The sequence below is a fragment of the Columba livia genome, unplaced genomic scaffold, assembly GCF_036013475.1.
Source record: "Columba livia isolate bColLiv1 breed racing homer unplaced genomic scaffold, bColLiv1.pat.W.v2 Scaffold_232, whole genome shotgun sequence".
Taxonomy (NCBI): domain Eukaryota; kingdom Metazoa; phylum Chordata; class Aves; order Columbiformes; family Columbidae; genus Columba; species Columba livia.
Window position 1 is genome coordinate 100,097 of NW_027043269.1, and position 20,638 is coordinate 120,734.

The 20,638-nt window shown below is 63.4% G+C and overlaps 1 protein-coding gene and 1 long non-coding RNA gene across 2 annotated transcripts in view; both read right to left on the bottom strand.

Annotated features, from left to right (window-relative positions):
- Positions 1–236: 236 nt before the first annotated feature.
- Positions 237–20,638, bottom strand: part of PFAS (phosphoribosylformylglycinamidine synthase) — a 93,609-nt gene continuing 73,207 nt past the window's right edge. Inside the window, exons 23-29 of the mRNA XM_065048192.1 lie at positions 19,296–19,441; positions 17,310–17,520; positions 15,057–15,148; positions 10,307–10,418; positions 5,608–5,748; positions 2,562–2,714; positions 237–869 (exon numbers count right to left, since the gene is read on the bottom strand). Of these exons, the coding sequence (XP_064904264.1) occupies positions 547–869; positions 2,562–2,714; positions 5,608–5,748; positions 10,307–10,418; positions 15,057–15,148; positions 17,310–17,520; positions 19,296–19,441 (1,178 nt within the window). The 3' untranslated portion in view covers positions 237–546. The remainder of the gene's footprint in view (positions 870–2,561; positions 2,715–5,607; positions 5,749–10,306; positions 10,419–15,056; positions 15,149–17,309; positions 17,521–19,295; positions 19,442–20,638) is intronic.
- LOC135578033 (uncharacterized) lies at positions 1,128–2,190 on the bottom strand. Its single transcript, XR_010469427.1, has 3 exons — positions 2,124–2,190; positions 1,574–2,083; positions 1,128–1,305 (listed from the first exon to the last, which is right to left on the bottom strand). It is a non-coding gene; the product is annotated as an uncharacterized LOC135578033 (long non-coding RNA).

A 20,638-nucleotide genomic window follows, 5' to 3' on the forward strand; every position in this document is an offset into this window, starting at 1 on the left:
TTCGGGTGATACCTCCAAATTAGGGGACCCAGGCGTCCGGGTGTCCCACATCTTCCCCCCACATAGGGACCCAGGCGTCCGAGTAGCCCCCCCCTAACCGGGCACCCATCTCTTCCCCACCCCCCAATAGGGGACCCAGGCGTTCGGGTTCCTCCCCACCCCCAAAAAGGGACCCAGGCATTCGGGGCCCCCATGACCCCCCCCCCCCCCAAAGTGGCTCCACCGAAACCTCTTGATTCATTCACTGAATCGCTTCATTTCTTGATTCATTCATTGATTTTCCCGCTTCATTCATTGATTTCCCGCTTCATTCATTGTTTTCCCGCTTCATTCATTGATTTCCCGCTTCATTCATTGTTTTCCCGCTTCATTCATTGATTTCCCGCTTCATTCATTCATTTCAGGCAGCGCCCCCTCCCCGCATTCCCATTGGCTGAGGCGAGTGAGACTCGCGCTCTGATTGGTCCGCGCTGGCGGGTGGGCGCGTTCGGCGCTCTCCGGTTCCCCCCGCGTCTCCGTGGGTCCGTCCGTGTGTCCGCTCGTCCTTCAGTCGCTCTGTCCGTCCCTCAAACACCATTCACACGCGTTCTGGAACATTCTCACCCACGGGCCGGGCCCAGTTCGGTCATTCCCCCATTCCCGGGGCCACCAAGGCCATTGCCAAGCCCGAACCCCGCGTTCTGGATGCGGCATCATCGCCAAGTGGCGACCGCATGGCGAGCAAAGCGCGGCGGTGGCGACCTGGGCGCCGCTGGGGTTCTGAGGGTAGCGGGACGCGGGTTCGCCGTCATCGGCCGCGTAGCGGAGCGGGATCAGCCCGGCGGCCATGGCGGAGCTGAGGAGAGCGGGAGAGCGGAACTGGAAGCGCCCTGGGGGGGGGAAACGGGCGGAGAGACGGGAGTCAGGACACAGGGGGGAATGGGGAGGGAGAACTGGGCACCCCCGCGGGCGGAATGGAAGCGGCCGGGGCGGGAATGTGAAGAGCGCGAATGGGAATGGAGAGACAAGGGTTCGATCCCCCGCTGCTCCCAGTCTGTTGCCAGTCATCCCAGTCGCCTCCCAGTCATCCCAGTCTGTTCCCAGTGCCCCCAGTAACCTCCCAGTAACCTCCCAGTGCTCCCAGTAACCTCCCAGTGTCACCCAGTGTCCTCCCAGTGTCACCCAGTCTCCTCCCAGTGCTCTCAGTATCTTCCCAGTACTGCCAGTCCCTCCCAGTCACCTCCCAGGAGCAGAATGGAACCGGCTTGGGGGGGGGACATGGACACCACGGTTCGATCCCCCAGTGCTCCCAGTCTGTTCCCAGTGCTCCCAGTCACCTCCCAGTGCTCCCAGTATCCTCCCAGTGCTCCCAGTCACTCCCAGTAACATCCCATTGCTCTCAGGACACGGGCGGCAATAGGGAGGGAAAGCAGAACCCCCCTCTGCACGGAATGGAAGCGGCCGGGGCGGGAATGTGAAGAGCGCGAATGGGAATGGAGAGACCGCGGTTCGATCCCCCGCTGCTCCCAGTCTGTTGCCAGTCATCCCAGTCGCCTCCCAGTCATCCCAGTCTGTTCCCAGTGCCCCCAGTAACCTCCCAGTAACCTCCCAGTGCTCCCAGTAACCTCCCAGTGTCACCCAGTGTCCTCCCAGTGTCACCCAGTGTCCTCCCAGTGCTCTCAGTATCTTCCCAGTACTGCCAGTCCCTCCCAGTCACCTCCCAGGAGCAGAATGCAACCGGCTTGGGGGGGGACAGAGACACCACGGTTCGATCCCCCAGTGCTCCCAGTCTGTTCCCAGTGATCCCAGTCGCCTCCCAGTGCTCCCAGTATCCTCCCAGTGCTCCCAGTCACTCCCAGTAACATCCCATTGCTCCCAGGACATGGGGGGCAATAGGGAGGGAAAGCAGAACCCCCCTCTGCACGGAATGGAAGCGGCCGGGGCGGGAATGTGAAGAGCGCGAATGGAGAAGCGGGAATGGGAGCGGAGAGACCGCGGTTCGATCCCCCGCTGCTCCCAGTCTGTTGCCAGTCATCCCAGTCGCCTCCCAGTCATCCCAGTCTGTTCCCAGTGCCCCCAGTAACCTCTCAGTGCCCCCAGTAACCTCCCAGTGATCCCAGTCTGTTCCCAGTGCTCCCAGTAACCTCCCAGTGTCACCCAGTGTCCTCCCAGTGCTCTCAGTATCTTCCCTGTACTGCCAGTCCCTCCCAGTCACCTCCCAGGAGCAGAATGGAACCGGCTTGGGGGGGGACAGAGACACCACGGTTCGATCCCCCAGTGCTCCCAGTCACCTCCCAGTGCTCCCAGTCACCTCCCAGTGCTCCCAGTATCCTCCCAGTGCTCCCAGTCACTCCCAGTAACATCCCATTGCTCCCAGGACATGGGGGGCAATAGGGAGGGAAAGCAGAACCCCCCTCTGCACGGAATGGAAGCGGCCGGGGCGGGAATAGGGTGGTGGGAATGGGAGCAGAGAGACAGCGGTTCGATCCCCTGGTGCTCCCAGTCACCTCCCAGTGCTCCCAGTGCCCCCCATCCCATCCGTCCCAGTCCCTCCCAGTCTCTCCCAGTTCCCCCAGTCTCACCCTCGCCGTGGGCCACCCAGACCCCCATTCGTGTCCCCTCCATCCCCTGCAGCATCACGGCCGGTCCCGGTTCCACCCGCACGGTGACAAATCGCGACTCGAAGCGGCCGGACGTGTTGGGACAAAGAGCCACCGCGGGGGGGTCACCCGGATCTGGGAGGGGGGTGGGGGGGGTCACATGGGGTCACCAAAGCGGGGGGTCACCCCCAGGGACCCCCCCGGGGACCCCTGTCCATAGGGGACACACAGGGACCCCAAAGAGGGGACACAAAGGGGACACAGTACAATGGTCTGGGGGGGTCACATGGGGTCACCAAATGTCACCATATGGGGGGGAGACACAGGGGACACCCCCAGGGACCCCCCCAGTGGCCCCTGTCCATAGGGGCCACACAGGGACCCCAAAAAGGGGACACAAAGGGGGACACATGGGGGACACCCCAAGGGGACACAGTGTCATGTTGGGGGGGGTCACCCACGTCTGGGGGGTCACATGGGGTCACCAAAGGGGGGGTCACCCCCAGGGACCCTCCCGGGGACCCCTGTCCATAGGGGACACACAGGGACCCCAAAAAGGGGACACAAAGGGGACACAGTACAATGGTCTGGGGGGGTCACATGGGGTCACCAAATGTCACCAAGTGGGGGGGACACACAGGGGACACCCCCAGGGACCCCCCTGGTGGCCCCTGTCCATAGGGGACACACAGGGACCCCAAAAAGGGGACACAACGCAGACAACCCAAGGGGACACAGTGTTATGTTGGGGGGGTCACCAAGTGTCACCTTATGGGGGGGAGACACAGGGGACACCCCCAGGGATCCCCCCGGTGACCCCCGTCCATAGGGGACACACAGGGACCCCAAAAAGGGGACACAAAGGGGACCCCTCAACTCCCCTCCTATAGGTCCCACCTCCCAGCACCCATAGGGACCCAAATAGCACCCAGAGGACCCTTATGGGAGCCCCCATGATGCCCATAGCACCCATGGGACCCCCCAGGCCTCCCATAGCACCCATGGGACTCCCAGAACTCATAGGGACCCCTATAGCACCAATGGGATCCCCATGGGAGACCCCAAGCACCCACGGGACCCCCAGCACCCATAGGACTTCCCAGCACCCACAGGGACCCAAACAGCATCCAGGGGACCCCCATGGGAGCCCCCAGTCCCTATAGGACCTCCCAGCACCCATAAGGACCCAAATAGCACCCAGGCGACCCCCAGGAGCCCCAGCACCCATGGGAGCCTCATAGCACCCAGGGGACCCAAATAGTACCCAGTGGATCCCCAGCACCCATAGGGACCCCCCAGACCCCCAGAACCCATAGGGACCCCCATAGCACCAATGGGACCCCAAGGACCCCCCCAGCACCTATAGCACGTCCCAGCACCCCTGTGATCCCCACAGCACCCATGGGACCCCCACACCCTCCTGTCTGGAACGTCACCCATCCCACTCACCCCATCCATTGACACCCATTGCAAACCCCGGGTGCGAGTGCCCCCTATGGGACCCCCTAACATCCCTGTGACCCCCCAGCACCCATGGGACCCCCATAGCACCAATTGGACCTCCAGAACCCCCCCAGCACCTATAGGACCCCCCCAGCACCCACAGGACCCCCACACCCTCCTGTCCGGAACGTCACCCATCCCACTCACCCCATCCATTGACACCCATTGCAAACCCCGGGTGTGAGCGCCCCCTATGGGACCCCCTCGCATCCCTGTGACCCCCCAGCACCCATGGGACCCCCATAGCACCCATGGGACGCCCCAGCACCCATGGGACCTTCATAGCGCCCATGGGACCCAAATACTACCCTTGGGACCCCCACAGTCTCCTGTCTGGAACGTCACCCATCCCACTCACCCCATCCATTGACACCCATTGCAAACCCCGGGTGCGAGCGCCCCCTATGGGACCCCCTCGCATCCCTGTGACCCCCCAGCACCCATGGGACCCCCATAGCACCCATGGGACCCCCCAGCACCCATGGGACCTTCATAGCGCCCATGGGACCCAAATACTACCCTTGGGACCCCCACAGTCTCCTGTCTGGAACGTCACCCATCCCACTCACCCCATCCATTGACACCCATTGCAAACCCCGGGTGCGAGCGCCCCCTATGGGACCCCCTAACATCCCTGTGACCCCCCAGCACCCATGGGACCCCCATAGCACTCATGGGACCCCCCAGCACCCATGGGACCTTCATAGCGCCCATGGGACCCAAATACTACCCTTGGGACCCCCACAGTCTCCTGTCTGGAACGTCACCCAACCCACTCACCCCATCCATTGACACCCATTGCAAACCCTGGGTGCGAGCACCCCCTATGGGACCCCCTCGCATCCCTGTGACCCCCCAGCACCCATGGGACCCCCATAGCACCCATGGGACCCCCCAGCACCCATGGGACCTTCATAGCGCCCATGGGACCCAAATACTACCCTTGGGACCCCCACAGTCTCCTGTCTGGAACGTCACCCATCCCACTCACCCCATCCATTGACACCCATTGCAAACCCTGGGTGCGAGCGCCCCCTATGGGAACCCCTTGCGTCCCTGTGACACCCCAGCACCCACGGGACCCCCATAGCACCAATTGGACCTCCAGAACCCCCCCAGCACCTATAGGACCCCCCCAGCACCCACAGGACCCCCACACCCTCCTGTCCGGAACGTCACCCATCCCACTCACCCCATCCATTGACACCCATTGCAAACCCTGGGTGCGAGCGCCCCCTATGGGACCCCCTTGCGTCCCTGTGACACCCCAGCACCCACAGGACCCCCATAGCACCAATGGGACCCCCCAGCACCCATGGGACCTTCATAGCGCACATGGGACCCAAATACTACCCTTGGGACCCCCACAGTCTCCTGTCTGGAACGTCACCCATCCCACTCACCCCATCCATTGACACCCATTGCAAACCCCGGGTGCGAGTGCCCCCTATGGGACCCCCTAACATCCCTGTGACCCCCCAGCACCCATGGGACCCCCATAGCACCCATGGGCCCCCACACCTACCTGTTTTGGGCCCCACCCAGCCCAGCAGCGCCAGGAGTTGACACCCATTGCAGACCCCCAGGCTGAAGGTGTCGGGGCGGGAGCGGAAACGCTGTAGCGCCTCCTGCAGGGGCCCGGGGAACAGCGCCCCCGCCGCCCAGCCTGGGGGGCAGTGGGAATGGGGGTTAATGGGGGGACTGGGAATAATGGGGGGCTGGGGGTAATGGGGGAACTGGGGATAATGGGGGGGCTGGGAATGGGGACTGGGAATAGTGGGGGACTGGAAATGGGGGGCTCGGAATGGGGGGACTGGAAATGGGGTGGACTGGGAGTGAATGGGGGGCTGGGGATAATGGGGGGACTGGGAGTCAATGGGGGGCTGGGAATGGAGGGACTGGGAATAATGGGGGGACTGGGAATAGGGGACTGGGGTAATGGGGGGACTGGGAGTGATGGGGGCACTGGGGATAATGGGGGGACTGGGAGTCAATGGGGGGCTGGGAACGGAGGGACTGGGAATAATGGGGGGACTGGGAATAGGGGACTGGGGATAATGGGGTGACTGGGAATGATGGGGGCACTGGGGATAATGGGGCGACTGGGAATGGGGGGACTGGGAATAATGGGGGGACTGGGGATAATGGGGAGACTGGGAATGGGGGGACTGGGGATAATGGGGGGACTGGGGATAATGGGGGGACCGGGGATAATGGGGGGACTGGGAATGGGGGGCTGAGGATAATGGGGGGACTGGGAGTCAATGGGGGGACTGGGAGCGATGGGAGGACTGGGAATGGGGGGACTGGGGATAATGGGGAGACTGGGAATAGGGGACTGGGGATAATGGGGGGACTGGGAGTGATGGGGGGACTGGGGATAATGGGGGGACTGGGAGTCAATGGGGGGACTGGGAATGATAGGGGCACTGGGGATAATGGGGCGACTGGGAATGGGGGGGACTGGGAATAATGGGGGGACTGCGGATAATGGGGGGACTGGGAGTCAATGGGGGGACTGGGAATGGGGGGACTGGGAGTCAATGGGGGGACTGGGAGCGATGGGGGGACTGGGAATAATTTGGGGACTGGGGATAATGGGGAGATTTGGGATAATGGGGAGACTGGGAATGGGGGGCTGGGGATAATGGGGGCACTGGGGATAATGGGGGACTGGGAATGGGGGGACTGGGGATAATGGGGGGACTGGGAGTCAATGGGGAGACTGGGAATGGGGGGACTGGGGATAATGGGGAGACTGGGGATAATGAGGGGACTGGGGATAATGGGGGGGCTGGGAATGGGGACTGGGAATAATGGGGGACTGGAAATGGGGGGCTCGGAATGGGGGGACTGGAAATGGAGCGGACTGGGAGTGAATGGGGGGCTGGGGATAATGGGGGGACTGGGGATAATGGGGGGACTGGGAGTCAATGGGGGGCTGGGGATAATGGGGGGACTGGGAATGGGGGGGCTGGGGATAATGGGAGGACTGGGAATAATGGGGGGACTGGGGATAATGGGGAGACTGGGGATAATGGGGGGACTGGGGATAATGAGGAGACTGGGAATGGGGGGACTGGGGATAATGGGGAGACTGGGGATAATGGGGGAACTGGGGATAATGGGGGGACTGGGGATAATGGGGGGCTGGGAATGGGGACTGGGAATAGTGGGGGACTGGAAATGGGGGGCTCGGAATGGGGGGACTGGAGATGGGGTGGACTGGGAGTCAATGGGGGGCTGGGGATAATGGGGGGACTGGGGATAATGGGGGGACTAGGGATAATGGGGGGACTGGGAGTCAATGGGGGGCTGGGAATGGAGGGACTGGGAATAATGGGGGGACTGGGAATAGGGGACTGGGGATAATGGGGTGACTGGGAATGATGGGGGCACTGGGGATAATGGGGCGACTGGGAATGGGGGGACTGGGAATAATGGGGGAACTGGGGATAATTTGGGGGCTGGGAATGGGGACTGGGAATAATGGGGGACTGGAAATGGGGGACTCGGAATGGGGGGACTGGGATGGGGTGGACTGGGAGTGAATGGGGGGCTGGGGATAATGGGGAGATTTGGGATAATGGGGAGACTGGGAATGGGGGGCTGGGGATAATGGGGGAACTGGGGATAATGGGGGGCTGGGAATGGGGGACTGGGAGTCAATGAGGGGACTAGGAATGGGGGGACTGGGGATAATGGGGGGACTGGGGATAATGGGGGGACTGGGAGTCAATGGGAGGCTGGGGATAATGGGGGGACTTGAGTCAATGGGGGGCTGGGGATAATGGGGGGACTGGGAATGGGGGGGCTGGGGATAATGGGAGGACTGGGAATAATGGGGGGACTGGGGATAATGGGGAGACTGGGGATAATGGGGGAACTGGGGATAATGGGGGGACTGGGGATAATGGGGGGCTGGGAATGGGGACTGGGAATAGTGGGGGACTGGAAACGGGGGGCTCGGAATGGGGGGACTGGAAATGGGGTGGACTGGGAGTCAATGGGGGGCTGGGGATAATGGGGGGACTGGGGATAATGGGGGGACTGGGAGTCAATGGGGGGCTGGGAATGGAGGGACTGGGAATAATGGGGGGACTGGGAATAGGGGACTGGGGTAATGGGGGGACTGGGAATGATGGGGGCACTGGGGATAATGGGGGCACTGGGGATAATGGGGGACTGGGGATAATGGGGGGACTGGGGATAATGGGGAGACTGGGAATGGGGGGACTGGGGATAATGGGGAGACTGGGAGTCAATGGGGGGCTGGGAATGGGGGGACTGGGGATAATGGGGGGACTGGGAATAGGGGACTGGGGATAATGGGGGGACTGGGAATGATGGGGGCACTGGGGATAATGGGGCGACTGGGAATGGGGGGACTGGGAATAATGGGGGGACTGGGGATAATGGGGGGACTGGGGATAATGGGGGGACTGGGAATGGGGGGACTGGGGATAATGGGGAGACTGGGGATAATGAGGGGACTGGGGATAATGGGGGGGCTGGGAATAATGGGGGACTGGAAATGGGGGGCTCGGAATGGGGGGACTGGAAATGGAGCGGACTGGGAGTGAATGGGGGGCTGGGGATAATGGGGGGACTGGGGATAATGGGGAGACTGGGGATAATGGGGGGCTGGGAATGGGGGGACTGGGGATAATGGGGGGACTGGGGATAATGGGGGGACTGGGGATAATGGGGAGACTGGGAATGGGGGCTGGGAATGGGGGGACTGGGGATAATGGGGGGACTGGGGATAATGGGGAGACTGGGAATGGGGGGACTGGGGATAATGGGGAGACTGGGGATAATGGGGGGACTGGGGATAATGGGGAGACTGGGGATAATGGGGGGCTGGGAATGGGGACTGGGAATAGTGGGGGACTGGAAATGGGGGGCTCGGAATGGGGGGACTGGAAATGGGGTGGACTGGGAGTCAATGGGGGGCTGGGGATAATGGGGAGACTGGGGATAATGGGGGGACTAGGGATAATGGGGGGACTGGGAGTCAATGGGGGGCTGGGAATGGAGGGACTGGGAATAATGGGGGGACTGGGAATAGGGGACTGGGGTAATGGGGGGACTGGGAGTGATGGGGGCACTGGGGATAATGGGGGGCTGGGGATAATGGGGAGACTGGGAATGGGGGGACTGGGGATAATGGGGAGACTGGGGATAATGGGGGGACTGGGGATAATGGGGAGACTGGGGATAATGGGGGGCTGGGAATGGGGGCTGGGAATAGTGGGGGACTGGAAATGGGGGGCTCGGAATGAGGGGACTGGAAATGGGGTAGACTGGGAGTGAATGGGGGGCTGGGGATAATGGGGAGACTGGGGATAATGGGGGGACTGGGAATGGGGGACTGGGGATAATGGGGGGACTGGGAGTGATGGGGGGACTGGGGATAATGGGGGGACTGGGAGTGAATGGGGGGACTGGGAATAATGGGGGGACTGGGAGTGAATGGGGGGCTGGGAATGGGGGGACTGGGGATAATGGGGGGACTGGGAGTGATGGGGGGACTGGGAGTCAATGGGGGGCTGGGAATGGAGGGACTGGGAATAATGGGGGGACTGGGAATAGGGGACTGGGGTAATGGGGGGACTGGGAATGATGGGGGCACTGGGGATAATGGGGGGACTGGGAGTCAATGGGGGGCTGGGAACGGAGGGACTGGGAATAATGGGGGGACTGGGAATAGGGGACTGGGGATAATGGGGTGACTGGGAATGATGGGGGCACTGGGGATAATGGGGCGACTGGGAATGGGGGGACTGGGAATAATGGGGGGACTGGGGATAATGGGGGGACTGGGAATGGGGGGCTGAGGATAATGGGGGGACTGGGGATAATGGGGGGACTGGGGATAATGGGGGGACTGGGAATGGGGGGCTGAGGATAATGGGGGGACTGGGGATAATGGGGGGACTGGGAATGGGGGGCTGAGGATAATGGGGGGACTGGGAGTGAATGGGGGGACTGGGAATGGGGGGCTGTGGATAATGGGGGGACTGGGAGTGAATGGGGGGACTGGGAATGGGGGGCTGTGGATAATGGGGGGACTGGGAGTCAATGGGGGGACTGGGAATGGGGGGACTTGGGATAATGGGGGGCTGGGAATGGGGGACTGGGAGTGAATGGGGGGACTGGGGATAATGGGACACCCCAAAAATGGGGACACCCCAAAACCAGGGACCCCAACCCCCACTCACCCTTAGCGGACCCCAGAGCGTCCCCGTAGCTGAACCCCCCGACGAACGCCACCCCCCGGAACCCGTCCAGGGGGGCCCCCCCGCGCAGCTCCTGCGTCGTCACGTCCCACACCTGCACGGCACACGGACGCCTGGGTCCCTCCCGGACGCCTGGGTCCATCCCCGACGCCTGGGTCCATCTCTGGACGCCTGGGTCCCTCCCGGACGCCTGGGTCCTTTTCTAAACAGTTGGGTCCCTCCCGGATGCCTGGGTCCCTCCTGGACACATGGGTCCCTCCCGGACGCCTGGGTCCTTCCCCGGACACCTGGGTCCATCCCTGGACGCCTGGGTCCATCCCCGGACGCCTGGGTCCCGCCCGGATGCCTGGGTCTATCCCCGGATGCCTAGGTCCCTCCCGGATGCCTGGGTCCCTCCCGGATGCCTGGGTCCCTCCCGGATGCCGGGGTCCCACCCGGATGCCTGGGTCCTTTTCTAAACAGTTGGGTCCCTCCCGGATGCCTGGGTCCCGCCCGGACGCCTGGGTCCATCTCTGGACGCCTGGGTCCCTCCCGGACGCCTGGGTCCTTTTCTAAACAGTTGGGTCCCTCCCGGATGCCTGGGTCCCTCCCGGATGCCGGGGTCCCACCTGGATGCCTGGGTCCTTTTCTAAACAGTTGGGTCCCTCCCGGACGCCTGGGTCCCTCCCGGATGCCTGGGTCCATTCCCGGACACATGGGTCCCTCCCGAATGCCTGGGTCCTTTTCTAAACAGTTGGGTCCCTCCCGGACGCCTGGGTCCTTCCCCGGACGCCTGGGTCCCGCCTGGACGCCTGGGTCCTTTTCTAAACAGCTGGGTCCCTCCCGGATGCCTGGGTCCCTTCCTGGACACCTGGGTCCGTCCCTGGACGCCTGGGTCCATTCCCAGACACCTGGGTCCCGCCCGGACGCCTGGGTCCATCCCCGGATGCCTAGGTCCCTCCCGGATGCCGGGGTCCCATCCGGATGCCTGGGTCCTTTTCTAAACAGCTGGGTCCCTCCCGGACGCTTGGGTCCCTCCCGGACGCCTGGGTCCATCCCCGGATGCCTAGGTCCCTCCCGGATGCCGGGGTCCCACCCGGATGCCTGGGTCCTTTTCTAAACAGTTGGGTCCCTCCCGGATGCCTGGGTCCCTCCCGGACGCCTGGGTCCCTCCCGGATGCCTGGGTCCCTTCCTGGACACCTGGGTCCATCCCCGGACGCCTGGGTCCATCCCCGGATGCCTAGGTCCCTCCCGGATGCCGGGGTCCCACCCGGATGCCTGGGTCCTTTTCTAAACAGTTGGGTCCCTCCCGGACGCCTGGGTCCCTCCCGGACGCCTGGGTCCATCCCCGGATGCCTAGGTCCCTCCCGGATGCCTGGGTCCTTTTCTAAACAGTTGGGTCCCTCCCGGATGCCTGGGTCCTTTTCTAAACAGTTGGGTCCCGCCCGGACGCCTGGGTCCATCCCCGGATGCCTATGTCCCTCCCGGATGCCGGGGTCCATCCCCGGACGCCTGGGTCCCTTCCCGGACACATGGGTCCCGCACGGACGCCTGGGTCCCTCCCGGATGCCTGGGTCCATTCCCGGACACCTGGGTCCCTCCCGGATGCCTGGGTCCTTTTCTAAACAATTGGGTCCCTCCCGGACGCCTGGGTCCCGCACGGACGCCTGGGTCCCGCACGGACGCCTGGGTCCTTTTCTAAACAGCTGGGTTCCTCCCGGATGCCTGGGTCCCTTCCCGGACACATGGGTCCCGCATGGATGCCTGGGTCCTTTTCTAAACAGTTGGGTCCCTCCCGGACGCCTGGGTCCATCCCCGGATGCCTAGGTCCCTCCCGGATGCCTGGGTCCTTTTCTAAACAGTTGGGTCCCTCCCGGATGCCTGGGTCCCTTCCCGGACACATGGGTCCCTCCCGGATGCCTGGGTCCATTCCCGGACACATGGGTCCCGCACGGACGCCTGGGTCCCTCCCGGATGCCTGGGTCCATTCCCGGACACATGGGTCCCTCCCGGATGCCTGGGTCCTTTTCTAAACAGTTGGGTCCCTCCCGGACGCCTGGGTCCCTCCCGGACGCCTGGGTCCCGCCTGGATGCCTGGGTCCTTTTCTAAAGAGTTGGGTTCCTCCCGGATGCCTGGGTCCCTCCCGGACACCTGGGTCCATCCCTGGACACCTGGGTCCCTCCTGGATGCCTGGGTCCTTTTCTAAACAGTTGGGTCCCTCCCGGATGCCTGGGTCCCTCCCGGACGCCTGGGTCCATCCCCGGATGCCTAGGTCCCTCCCGGATGCCTGGGTCCTTTTCTAAACAGTTGGGTCCCTCCCGGATGCCTGGGTCCCTCCCGGACGCCTGGGTCCATCCCCGGATGCCTGGGTCCCGCCCGGACGCCTGGGTCCATCCCCGGACGCCTGGGTCCAACCCCGGACGCCTGGGTCCCTCCCGGACGCCTGGGTCCTTTTCTAAACAGTTGGGTCCCTCCCGGATGCCTGGGTCCCTCCCGGACGCCTGGGTCCATCCCCGGATGCCTAGGTCCCTCCCGGATGCCTGGGTCCTTTTCTAAACAGTTGGGTCCCTCCCGGATGCCTGGGTCCCTCCCGGACGCCTGGGTCCATCCCCGGATGCCTGGGTCCCGCCCGGACGCCTGGGTCCATCCCCGGATGCCTAGGTCCCTTCCCGGACACCTGGGTCCCTCCCGGATGCCTGGGTCCTTTTCTAAACAGTTGGGTCCCTCCCGGATGCCTGGGTCCCTCCCGGACGCCTGGGTCCATCCCCGGATGCCTAGGTCCCTCCCGGATGCCTGGGTCCTTTTCTAAACAGTTGGGTCCCTCCCGGATGCCTGGGTCCTTTTCTAAACAGTTGGGTCCCGCCCGGACGCCTGGGTCCATCCCCGGATGCCTATGTCCCTCCCGGATGCCGGGGTCCATCCCCGGACGCCTGGGTCCCTTCCCGGACACATGGGTCCCGCACGGACGCCTGGGTCCCTCCCGGATGCCTGGGTCCATTCCCGGACACCTGGGTCCCTCCCGGATGCCTGGGTCCTTTTCTAAACAGTTGGGTCCCTCCCGGACGCCTGGGTTCCTCCCGGACGCCTGGGTCCCGCCTGGATGCCTGGGTCCTTTTCTAAACAGTTGGGTTCCTCCCGGATGCCTGGGTCCATCCCCGGATGCCTAGGTCCCTCCCGGATGCCTGGGTCCCTTCCCGGACACATGGGTCCCGCATGGATGCCTGGGTCCTTTTCTAAACAGTTGGGTCCCTCCCGGATGCCTGGGTCCCTCCCGGACGCCTGGGTCCATCCCCGGATGCCTAGGTCCCTCCCGGATGCCTGGGTCCTTTTCTAAACAGTTGGGTCCCTCCCGGATGCCTGGGTCCCTCCCGGACGCCTGGGTCCATCCCCGGATGCCTGGGTCCCGCCCGGACGCCTGGGTCCATCCCCGGATGCCTAGGTCCCTTCCCGGACACCTGGGTCCCTCCCGGATGCCTGGGTCCTTTTCTAAACAGTTGGGTCCCTCCCGGATGCCTGGGTCCCTTCCCGGACACATGGGTCCCTCCCGGATGCCTGGGTCCCTTCCTGGACACCTGGGTCCGTCCCTGGACGCCTGGGTCCCGCCCGGACACCTGGGTCCCTCCCGGACGCCTGGGTCCATCCCCGGACGCCAGGGTCCCTCCCGGACGCCTGGGTCCTTTTCTAAACAGTTGGGTCCCTCCCGGATGCCTGGGTCCCTTCCCGGACACCTGGGTCCGTCCCAGGATGCCTGGGTCCCTTCCTGGACACCTGGGTCCGTCCCTGGACGCCTGGGTCCCGCCCGGACACCTGGGTCCCTCCCGGACGCCTGGGTCCATCCCCGGACGCCTGGGTCCCGCCTGGACGCCTGGGTCCCTCCCGGATGCCTGGGTCCCTTCCTGGACACCTGGGTCCCTTCCCAGACACCTGGGTCCCTCCAGGACGCCTGGGTCCCTCCCGGATGCTTGGGTCCCTTCCTGGACACCTGGGTCCCCCCCGGACACCTGGGTCCCTTCCCAGACACCTGGGTCCCTCCCGGACGCCTGGGTCCCTCCCGGATGCCTGGGTCCCTTCCTGGACTCCTGGGTCCCTTCCCAGACACATGGGTCCCTCCCGGATGCCTGGGTCCCTCCCGGATGCCTGGGTCCCTTCCTGGACACCTGGGTCCCCCCCGGACACCTGGGTCCCTTTCCAGACACCTGGGTCCCTCCAGGACGCCTGGGTCCCTCCCGGATGCCTGGGTCCCTTCCTGGACTCCTGGGTCCCTTCCCAGACACATGGGTCCCTCCCGGATGCCTGGGTCCCTCCCGGATGCCTGGGTCCCTTCCTGGACACCTGGGTCCCCCCCGGACACCTGGGTCCCTTTCCAGACACCTGGGTCCCTCCAGGACGCCTGGGTACCTCCCGGATGCCTGGGTCCCTTCCTGGACACCTGGGTCCCTTCCCAGACACCTGGGTCCCTCCAGGACGCCTGGGTCCCTCCAGGATGCCTGGGTCCCCTGAGCCACCCAGCCCCGGATGCCTGGGTCCCTTCCCAGACACCTGGGTCCCTCCAGGACGCCTGGGTCCCTCCAGGATGCCTGGGTCCCCAAAGCCACCCAGCCCCGGATGCCTGGGTCCCTTCCCAGACACCTGGGTCCCTCCAGGACGCCTGGGTCCCTCCTGGATGCCTGGGTCCCCGGAGCCACCCAGCCCCGGATGCCTGGGTCCCTTCCCAGACACCTGGGTCCCCCCCGGACGCCTGGGTTCCTCACCTCGAAGCCGGCCATGGCGAACGCATCTGCCATCTCCCGGTCCCCATTGCTGCCCTCCTCCCGCACCACGGCCACACGGGGGCCCGGGGACGCTGGGGACAAAGAGTGACACCCGTGTGACCATGGCCCCATGGCCCCCTGTACCCCTGTCCCCATGTCCCCATGTCCCCCTGTCCCCTGTCCCCATATCCCCATGTCCCCATATCCCCATGTCCCCATATCCCCATGTCCCCATGTCCCCCTGTCCCCATGTCCCCATGTCCCCATGTCCCCTGTCCCCATGTCCCCATGTCCCCATGTCCCCATATCCCCATGTCCCCATGTCCCCCTGTCCCCATGTCCCCCTGTCCCCATATCCCCCTGTCCCCATGTCCCCATGTCCACATATCCCCATGTCCCCATATCCCCATATCCCCATGTCCCCATATCCCCCTGTTCCCATGTCCCCATGTCCCCATATCCCTATATCCCCATATCCCCCTGTCCCCATGTCCCCATGTCCCCATGTCCCCATATCCCCATGTCCCCATATCCCCCTGTCCCCCTGTCCCCATATCCCCCTGTTCCCATGTCCCCATGTCCCCATATCCCCATGTCCCCATATCCCCATGTCCCCCTGTCCCCATGTCCCCATATCCCCATGTCCCCATGTCCCCATATCCCCATGTCCCCATATCCCCATGTCCCCATGTCCCCATGTCCCCCTGTCCCCATATCCCTATATCCCCATGTCCCCATATCCCCATGTCCCCATATCCCCATGTCCCCATGTCCCCATGTCCCCCTGTCCCCATATCCCCATATCCCCATATCCCCATATCCCATGTCCCCATGTCCCCCTGTCCCCATGTCCCCATATCCCCCTGTCCCCATGTCCCCATGTCCCCATATCCCATGTCCCCATATCCCCATATCCCCATATCCCCATGTCCCCATGTCCCCATGTCCCCATATCCCCCTGTCCCCCTGTCCCCATATCCCCATGTCCCATATCCCCATGTCCCCATATCCCCCTGTCCCCATGTCCCCATGTCCCCATATCCCATGTCCCCATATCCCCATGTCCCCCTGTCCCCATGTCCCCATGTCCCCATATCCCATGTCCCCATGTCCCCATGTCCCCATATCCCCCTGTCCCCATGTCCCCATGTCCCCATGTCCCCCTGTCCCCATGTCCCCATATCCCCATATCCCCATGTCCCCATGTCCCCATGTCCCCATATCCCCCTGTCCCCATGTCCCCATGTCCCCATGTCCCCCTGTCCCCATGTCCCCATATCCCCAAGTCCCCATGTCCCCATGTCCCCATATCCCATTATCCCCATGTCCCCATGTCCCCCTGTCCCCATGTCCCCATGTCCCCATGTCCCCATGTCCCCATATCCCCATGTCCCCATGTCCCCATATCCCCATGTCCCCCTGTCCCCATGTCCCCCTGTCCCTATATCCCCATATCCCCCTGTCCCCATGTCCCCATATCCCCAAGTCCCCATGTCCCCATGTCCCCATATCCCCATGTCCCCATGTCCCCATGTCCCCATGTCCCCCTGTCCCCATATCCCCATATCCCCATGTCCCCATATCCCCATGTCCCCCTGTCCCCATATCCCCCTGTCCCCATATCCCTATATCCCCATATCCCCCTGTCCCCATGTTCCCATGTCCCCATATCCCCATGTCCCCATGTCCCCATGTCCCCATATCCCCATGTCCCCATATCCCCATGTCCCCATGTCCCCATATCCCCACATCCCCATGTCCCCATATCCCCATGTCCCCATGTCCCCCTGTCCCCCTGTCCCCATGTCCCCATATCCCCATGTCCCCATATCCCCATGTCCCCATGTCCCCCTGTCCCTCTGTCCCCATATCCCCTTGTTCCCATGTCCCCATATCCCCTTGTCCCCATATCCCCCTGTCCCCATGTCCCCATATCCCCATGTCCCCCTGTCCCCATATCCCTATATCCCCATATCCCCATGTCCCTATATCCCCCTGTCCCCATATCCCCATGTCCCTCTGTCCCCATATCCCTTTGTTCCCATGTCCCCATGTCCCCACATCCCCATGTCCCCATGTCCCCCTGTCCCCATATCCCCATGTCCCCATGTCCCCATGTCCCCATATCCCATGTCCCCATGTCCCCATATCCCCATGTCCCCATATCCCCATGTCCCCATGTCCCCACATCCCCACATCCCCACATCCCCCTGTCCCATGTCCCCATCCCCGCGGTGTCCCCGTGTCCCCCACCCATGTTCCGGAGCAGCGGGGGCAGCTCCCGGGGGTCAAAGCTGAGCTGGTAGGTGGGTCCCCAGCGCTGGGACAGGTCACCCTCCTCCTGGGTGACACACTCGGGCGCCGCCTGTTCCCGCTCCAGCCGGAAGCTGGTGGCTTCCCAGAGTCCCCGCAGGTCCCCAACGGGGGCGCGGAGGAGACGCTGACCCCCCACGGTCACTGTCACCTGGCATGGGGACAGCGTATGGGACATGGGACATGGGACATGGGGACAGGGGGATATGGGACTGGGGGATATGGGGACATGGGGATATGGGGATATGGGGATATGGGGATATGGGGATATGGGGACATGGGGATATGGGGACATGGGACATGGGACATGGGGACATGGGGATATGGGGACAGGGGGACATGGGGATATGGGGACATTGAGATATGGGGACAGGGGGACATCGGGACATGGGGATATGGGGACATGAGGACTTGGGGACAGGGGGACATGGGGACAGGGGGATAGGGGGACAGAGGGACATGGGGATATGGGGACATGAGGACTTGGGGACAGGGGGATATGGGGACATGGGGATATGGGACATGGGACATGGGGATATGGGGATATGGGGACAGGGGGACATGGGGACATGGGGACATGGGGACAGGGGGATATGGGGACATGGGGACATGGGGATATGGGGGATATGGGGACATGGGGATATGGGACATGGGACATGGGGACATGGGGACAGGGGGACATGGGGATATGGGACATGGGGATATGGGACATGGGACATGGGGACATGGGGACAGGGGGACATGGGGATATGGGACATGGGGATATGGGACATGGGACATGGGGACATGGGGACAGGGGGACATGCGGACATGGGGATATGGGGACATGTGGACATGGGGATATGGGGACATGGGGATATGGGGATATGGGGACATGGGACATGGGGACAGGGGGATATGGGGACATGGGGATATGGGGACAGGGGGATATGGGGACATGGGGATATGGGGACATGGGGATATGGGGACAGGGGGATATGGGGACATGGGGATATGGGGACATGGGGACAGGGGTATATGGGGACATTGGGGGCAATGGGGATTTGGGACATGTGGACATGTGGACATGGGGACGGGGAGACATTGGGACATGGGGACATGGGGACATGGGGACAGGGGGACATGGGGACAGGGGGATATGGGGACAGGGGGACAGGGGGACAGAGGGACATGGGGATATGGGGATATGGGGACATGGAGATATGGCGACAGGGGGATATGGGGACATGGCCACCACCATGGTTGTCCCCATGGATGCCACCACCATGGCCACCTCCACTTGCCATGGGGACACTAGAGGGTCAGGGCCATGGGGACATGGGGACATGGGGACATGGCCACCACCACGAAGCTACCATGGGGACACAACCACCTCCTGTCCCACCCTAGGGACACCCCCCTGTCCCCCACATGTCCCCATGTCCCCCATGTCCCCATGTCCCCATATCCCCATATTCCCATGTCCCCATATCCCCATGTCCCCATGTCCCCCTGTGTCCACATGTCCCATGTCCCCATATCCCCATATCCCCATATCCCCATGTCCCAATGTCCCCATGTCCCCCTGTCCCCCTGTCCCCCTGTCCCCCTGTCCCCATGTCCCCATATCCCCATGTCCCCATGTCCCCATGTCCCCATATCCCCATGTCCCCATGTCCCCATATCCCCATGTCCCCATATCCCCATGTCCCCCTGTCCCCCTGTCCCCATATCCCCATGTCCCCATGTCCCCATGTCCCCATATCCCCATGTCCCCATATCCCCATATCCCCATGTCCCCATATCCCCATATCCCCATGTCCCCCTGTCCCCATGTCCCCCTGTCCCCCCCTGTCCCCATATCCCCATGTCCCCATGTCCCCCCGTGTCCCCATGTCCCCCTGTCCCCATGTCCCCATGTCCCCCCGTGTCCCCATGTCCCCTCACCTCGGCGTTGGGGCCGTAGGGGCCGCTGTGGCCCACGGGGACGCAGGTGACACCGGCGTCCTGGTAGCGGCGGCAAATGTCACCACTGGAGGCCAATGTCACCTCCAGCACCAAGCCCGGCTCCTCGGAGAACAGCACGGACAGAGCTGGGGACACAGGGGACAGGGGACGTGGGACAGGGGACATGGGGACATGGGATATGGGGACATGGGGACATGGGATATGGGGACACGGGGACATGGGGACATGGGGACATGGGGATATGGGGACAGGGGACATGGGGACATGGGGACATGGGGACAGGGGATATGGGGACATGGGGACATGGGGATATGGGGACATGGGGACAGGGGATATGGGGACATGGGGACATGGGGATATGGGGACATGGGGACAGGGGATATGGGGACATGGGGACATGGGGATATGGGGACATGGAGACAGGGGATATGGGGACATGGGGACATGGGGATATGGGGACATGGGGACAGGGGATATGGGGACATGGGGACAGGGGATATGGGGACATGGGGACATGGGGATATGGGGACATGGGGACATGGAGACAGGGGATATGGGGACATGGGGACATGGGGACATGGGGATATGGGGATATGGGGACATGGGGACGGGGGATATGGGGACATGGGGACATGGGGACATGGGGATATGGGGATATGGGGACATGGGGCCATGTGGACATGGGGATATGGGGACATGGGGATATGGGGACAGGAGGACATGGGGATATGGGGATATGGGGACATGGGGACATGGGGACATGGAGACATGGGTCAGGGGGATATGGGGACATGGGGACATGGGGACATGGGGACAGGGGGACATGGGGATATGGGACATGGGGACAGGGGGACATGGGGACAGGGGGACATGGGGACATGGGGACATGGGCATATGGGGACATGGGGACATGGGGACATGGGGATATGGGGATATGGGGATATGGGGACATGGGGACATGGGGACATGGGGATATGGGGATATGGGGACATGGGGACATGGGGACATGGGGACAGGGGGACATGGGGACATGGGGACATGGGGATATGGGGACATGGGGATATGGGGACATGGGGACATGGGGATATGGGGACATGGGGACATGGGGATATGGGGATATGGGGACAGGGGGATATGGGGACATGGGGACAGGGGATATGGGGACATGGGTCAGGGGGACATGGGGACATGGGGACAGGGGGACAGGGGGATATGAGGACATGGGGATATGGGGATATGGGACATGGGGACATGGAGACATGGGGATAGGGGGACATGGGGATATGGGGACAGGGGGACATGGGGACATGGGGACATGGGGA